The following is a 6,453-nucleotide window of genomic DNA, read 5'->3' as shown; positions in this document are numbered from 1 at the left end:
AATCCCGATTGGCTGAGCTCTCAGCGGCAGCTCCAAACGACATTTGCATGGCCGGGGAAGGATGGCAAGGAAGGCGGCAGGCAACCCTTTGTTGTCGATCCCGGCAGGCTGAGAGACCTGCGCGTGCATCTGGAGACGCTGGCCAGTTGGCTGCGGTGCGTGTGCGCGCACGCCCTCCCTCCTCTGCCTCCTGTTGCGATATAGGTTGCAAAGAAGGAAGGGGGGGTTCAAATAACTTTCCCAGCAGGTGCAGCAGATTTGCACGCTCACTTATGCGAAAAGCGAGAGCCTAGTCGCATCGGTATCCTGGGTCCTCCTCTAAGCACGGGCTAAGTCTCTCTTTTGGTCCCCGTGTTGTCTGCTTGTTATTGCTGCTGCTGGTAGTAACCTTGTGAGGAGTGCTTTTACCCTCTCCTTTTCAGGATGGTAGACCTGGAGAATGAGGTTCCTCCGCTTCCTCCAAGATACAGGTTCCGGGATTTGCTACTGGGAGATCAGGGATGGCAGAACGATGATAGGTGAGTAGGCGAGGTGAAGCATTTGTGCAAAGAAAGATACAGAAAGGGGAGGGGGAGTGATGATGCGTTTAGTATGGGATGTTCCTAGAAATAAGGAACGTGTGGCTCTATTTCTTCTATCTTGCCATTGCTCGAGAAGGAATATAATTCTGGAGTCTAGGAATAATACATCTAGGCACCTGCCATTTGCACGTGCCTCGTATAATATCCATACTGTATATGCCTAAGGATGAATTCTGGTGATATATTTCCTAACCTTTCTTGGTCCCCTTGTTCCTCGGCCATTTGCACACAAAGCACATGCTACTTCTACATATTTGTATAGGTTATCAGTTCATACATATGCTGTGGGTATTCATGTGCACAGAAGTATGTATGACATGAATACACCTGAACAAGTACCATTTTGGCTAAACAGTGTGTATGTATTATGTTGCTACTAACATGGGATTATGTAGGGAGTGCATATGGTCCAGCAGCGAGATAGCCCTCTTCTTATCCAGTGTTCTTCTTTATTTATCCAATTGCCATGTCCTCTTATACCTCACTTTTGTCTTGGGTGTTTCCTGCCTCTCCACATTCTGTTATGTCTGAAGACAGATTGATGCTCATCAGTCCTTTAATTCGTGGAGAAGACATCAATATCAGTTAACTTTCCTGTTTGATGGAAAAGGTTAATCTGCTAGTAATGATTCTCTCCCTATCTGTATAGGCTTTCTGAAATACACGACCTTGGTAAGCATGCTGCTTCTGCATCACGTGCCCCTTCTCTGAGAAAAATAATAAACATTTATATAAGTAATGCATTACTAAAAAAATAAAAGTCGGTTTAGAAGCCTCTCTTAAACGTCTTATTAGGCTTTGGTGATCTTCCAAGCAGAGGCTGGAAATAAATATGGAGAAATTACATCTACTTAGCTTTATCAGTGCTGAAGCATCAGGTCTTTCCTGACCATTCATTGGGACCGTTGGACAATTTTCCTACAGTTGCCTGATGGAGCTAAATAATGTTCATCCACACTTTCTTCCATTTTGCTATTTTTATATATTAATTAGGCTACAATTCAGTGCTATGGCTGAATCTTTTTTGCTGGTAAAAGCTGGAGCTCATAATTGCTTGAATGTATGGGCAGTTTAGTGTATTTTCCTTGAAATAAACATTGACTCCTTTTTGCTTCAAGCAGAATAGATAAGGAACTGTCCTCAATTCTCTCAGTGGGCTGCTAGGTTTAAACACATGCACCCTTTTACCTTGCCTTTTATATTATGTTAAGAATGTATATTATTTCTGTGTTTTGAATATATTTTAATACATTACCCATATAACATAAAATAATCACACACATGTTTTCTAGAAATCATGCTTACTGCATAAGTGCAGCTTGTTCCAGGGTAAGCGTGTAAAGAATTGCGTCTCAGGGAGAATTGCTATTGTAGTATTCGTCATCATCTGTAGAATATCAGTGTAGTAGTGACAGGTAGCCAATGTTGTGAGGTGGTTCTTCTGGCCTTCCTCAGTTTTTGACTTCAGGAAAATCATAATTATGTCAGACCTTTTTTTTTCTGAATGTGTTGGTTGTTGCATTTGCTAAGAGAGAAATTGATATACCAGGGCATTCAAAGCAAACTACAAAGCTTAAAGGATGGTTCTGTGACATCTCATGAAGATTATCTAATGTTTGAGTGACATGAAGTGCCCCTACGATATGCTTTTGTCTCCTGTATTCTTCATAATATCTTGATGAAGACAATAATTGCCTTTCCTCTGTTTGTTGGAGTACAAACAGCGCCTCGTGTCATGGCCAGGGACCTAAATTAACACTCACTGTGTTGAATGCCTCAACCCCTCTAGTAAGTGTGACAAGTCCCAATTTTCTTCCTGGCTTTGAAGTTGGAGGTGGCCTCTGAGCAACTTTTAAGTCCAAGCTTTGAACAGAAAATTGTTCCTGCAGTTCTACAGAATTCTGGTAACAATTCCTTCATTTTTAAAAAAAGCTATTTAAATTTAGAAAAATGCAAAATATAAACCCAACTTTAAAAAAAAATGATAGAAACCAGAAAAAAGAGAAAGGAAAAAATGCAACAGAATAAACATAAAAATAAAAATGTACCTTATACTTTAAACTTATCACTAGTCACTGGTTTACTAATAAATACCATATGGGTAATCAAATACAAAACATTATTGTAAAATATCATACAATCTCTGCCAATGTATTACATGTTGCTTTGTCCTTTGATTAGTAGAGAATATTGCCTTTTCCAAGAAGGCAACCTTTTACACATTCCCAAAAGCCATCCCTTAACCTCTGTAATAATATCATTTTTCCAATTTCTCAACATAATTCTTTTAAACAACCCTGTACATGATACAACCCTATTTCCTGATATGCAGTCAGATTCCCAGGCTTTGGTATATAATTCAAGATCACACTAACATCTTTTAACATTTAAAGGTTTTCCTATCAATTTATTTATATAAATACCATACCAAGAAAGTACCGACTGGTCATAGGACCATATCATTTAGGTCAGTGAACCCTCAATTTTTTTACACCTCCAGCTACAAAAATCTGATGTCTGTCCTTTCAAGAATTCTGGTAGCCATACGTTTAGGAGTGGTTACCAAATCCAGGTAAAAGAACTGACCCTTGTGTCACTCATCGGTTGAGTTTATACACTGCACCATGGTTTATTAAAAAGATGGTTAAGCATGGTTAGGCTTAGCTGTGTGAACTAGAGGGTTATATCATACACTGAGTTTTCTGAGGAAGAAGATATATAATTACAAAAACTCCATGTCTCTTAATTTCCTTTTGCGTACTGAAATAGGAGTCCTGAAGTGATAAAAAGCAAATTATTTGCTATTAAACAGAAGAACACTAAGGGAGGCCACTTTTTTTTTTCTTTTTTCAGTTTTGATGGTTTATGGTGAGCAAGCCACTTGAATTACAGAAAGGGCACAAATGATTCTGGTTGCATCATTAAAAGTCAGTACTGGGAAATGAGAATGGTATAAAAACAATGTTAATTTAAGGAGCTTTTACTGATGTTTATCCTATTTAAATTGTGATATATTATTGTTAGCGACACATGATCAAATGCTCTAATAGATATACTCGGTGCTTTCTTTTTTTATAGTAATTTTATTAAAAATTACAGTTAAAAAGATAAAAACTAATACAAAGTAAAAAATAAAAAAAAATAGGAAGTGCAGAAAAAGAAAAAAATAGAAAAAGAAAAAATAATATAGTAAAGAAAAAGAAAAGAAATATATAAAGAAATGACTTGGCCCTTCATCACAACAAGTATAAACAATTTTAGTAACTTATCACCTTCTCGTAAAATAAAACAAATGATCTCTTCTTCCCATCTCTTATCTATAAACAAATCCATAAAGCCTCATCATTCAGTTCTGATCAGCAAAAATCCATTAAGGGTTACCAGATGACCAATAACACATCTAGTTTAACCTTGATCAAATAAACCAACTGTATATTCCTTCCTTTTACTTTAACAATCTTGATATTAATCCCATCAAAAAATGTCCTAGAACTTGCTTTCTTTTCATTTTTCCTTTGTCCCTTCTCACAAAATTCTTCAAAACTTTAACAAGTCTCTTTTGTAAATCAAATATAGGAAAATTATTCAGGACATTCTTTTGGTTTGTTATTTGTATATCCCTTTTCATTATTAAAACATCAGCCGGTTTCATTTGTATATCCAGTGTAGCATCTTTTTCCATAACATTCTTGTAACCTGTCATTTTTAAATCCACTTTCAGATCAGTCTTAGTCTTGTCCGGTAAAAGTTGTTCCCTAATTTCTCTTAGACACGGTCTATCTATAGAGGTAGATGCTCATAAAATAGACACACTCTAGGTCCATTGTTCAAAAATATCCTTCAATATGTCTAATGTTTTTTGCTCCATTCTGTATTACTATTAATAATGTCAAATTTACTGTATTCGTAAGTCAGATTTAAGTGTTCTTCTCCTTTAATTGTAATCTTTAGTTCCTTCTGGTTCCCTCTAGTGTCCAACCTTCAAAGTCTCATCCTATCATTTTTTTTTTTTAGGAGAATAAAAACAAAAGCATTTTCCCTTGAGAAGGATTCTTATAATTAATTTCAGAATCTTATTTCAAATCCATCCGGACCCTTAGTCTGTTTATAACTTTCCAAAATCAAAGTTCTAATCACTCTTTTCTGTTTATTCCAAACTAATTTTTTTAAGTCTTTAAACTTGTACTTAAAACTTCTTTCGCTAAGGATTGAAGGAAACTCACCCAGTGCTGTAAAACCTGTTGATCCAAAGGTTCCTAATAGCTGAAAAGCAGTTAACAAACAATTTCCAAAAGTAATTAAAAAAGGAAGTATGTGAACCCAGTCTCCTTTTTCAAGGTGCCGACTGTGTTTTGAACAAAAAGATGGTTATTCCCTCACCTTCCAGAGCTCTAAACCCACTGGAGACCGCTGTCTTGCAACTGTCTGGAGCACTTGTGGGCAATCTCAAGTCCTCTTCTTGTCCAGAGAGGAATAATGAAGAGGGGAAAACTGGTAAATTCCTCATCCAGAGAGGAATTGCCAGCAGCCATTGTTGCCTTTCCTTCTTCCATCTGCTGGTGCCCTGTGTAAACCTGAGTCCGAGGATGTGCTTGTGATGCCAGGGTATTAGGCCTACTCACCGGCTCTTCGTTCTGCCGTAGTCGTGGCTCCACTTTTATCAGAGCCATCTTCAGTTTGCCATTTCTTCCCTGAAATGATGTATTAGGTGCTTTCAATCAAGCAATTTCTCAGTAGCCAACACCCTTTACAAAAATCAAAGCTGTTTATTATATAGAAAACAGTTTGGTCAAGTTTTCTGTTACTTATGTGAAACTTAATTAAATAGAGTTTTGAACTATTATACTCAATTGGGGGATCTTCAGATGCTTGTATTTCTCTGAGGATCTTATTTCAGGCAAAATGCAAGTACAGTTATTTTTCTTCTAATAAAATGCTTATGAGATAACCAGATAATGAATCTGAACTCAGTAAATAGCTATGAGAATATATTTTGTACATCTATTTGCTTACTGGCTGGATTCACATACAATGCCAAGTTACAAAGTGCTTAGTTTGGTTTGGCATGATATGTGAAACTACCCATCATGGATTAGTGATATGTCACTGCCAGACCATGATGACTTCAGCAAACCATGGTTAAAACCTGGCTTAATATCCATGAATCTGGTTGCTCTAATGCTTTTTCTGCTGTGTGCCTTTTCTTGAACCTTAAAGCCAACCGGTCCATCTATTTTAAAGAGGGCAGTTGGTAGCCCCTACCCTTAAAATATTCCAGGGCAAGACGATAGCCCAGATGCTGTAGGGGGCTGAGATCTGGGGGTGGGATGAGAAGGTGATTGCCCAATTGGAAGGAATCCAAAGCAACTTCATAAGAAAGATCTTGGGCTTCCCCTAGGGCACCCCTGCTGCTTATTTAAGGATGAGGGTAGGGCTACGTTCCATTGCCATTAGAATACATTTTGAATTGTTGGGGCATTAGAAGAAACTAGAAATACTTAAAGAATCCTACCTTGCCAAACTTTGTTTTCTCCATTATATAGTTGGGAATCGATCAAATTTTGAAGTGCATCCTACAAATGTATTCCTTACCACTTTGGGGAGAACTTAGCTCTTGGAACAGAGAAAATATTAGAGACAAGCTTTTTGAAAGGGATGCCAATAAAGATGCCGCTGCGGTACAATCATCCAAATTTTCATCTTGGTACCATCAGTATAAAAAACATAGAAGCTTCTCCCCGTACCTGGTTAATATTACTAGCGGCTCACTGAGAAGGGCTTTTACAGCCCTTCTCCTGCAGACCATGCCCTCCACATCTCTTGAAGGGAGATTTTGCAAGTGCCCTGTTGAACAACATCTCTGCCCTTGTGG

At 37.7% G+C, this 6,453-nt stretch overlaps 1 protein-coding gene across 4 annotated transcripts in view; it reads left to right on the top strand.

The window, feature by feature from the left end:
- The first annotated feature begins 346 nt into the window (after positions 1-346).
- Positions 347-6,453, top strand: part of KCNT2 (potassium sodium-activated channel subfamily T member 2) — a 221,778-nt gene continuing 215,671 nt past the window's right edge. For all 4 annotated transcript variants that reach the window (XM_088153973.1, XM_088153972.1, XM_088153971.1 and 1 more), the window contains exon 1: positions 347-518. In XM_088153973.1, coding sequence (XP_088010099.1) covers positions 424-518 — 95 coding nt within the window. In that variant the 5' untranslated portion in view covers positions 347-423. The remainder of the gene's footprint in view (positions 519-6,453) is intronic.

The sequence above is a fragment of the Python bivittatus genome, unplaced genomic scaffold, assembly GCF_059951505.1.
Source record: "Python bivittatus isolate LINGU-HERP-01145 unplaced genomic scaffold, Pbiv_v1 ctg000700_np1212, whole genome shotgun sequence".
Lineage (NCBI taxonomy): Eukaryota > Metazoa > Chordata > Lepidosauria > Squamata > Pythonidae > Python > Python bivittatus.
Note: the sequence above shows the minus strand (reverse complement) of the source record. Positions and strands in the feature narration are given on the sequence as shown.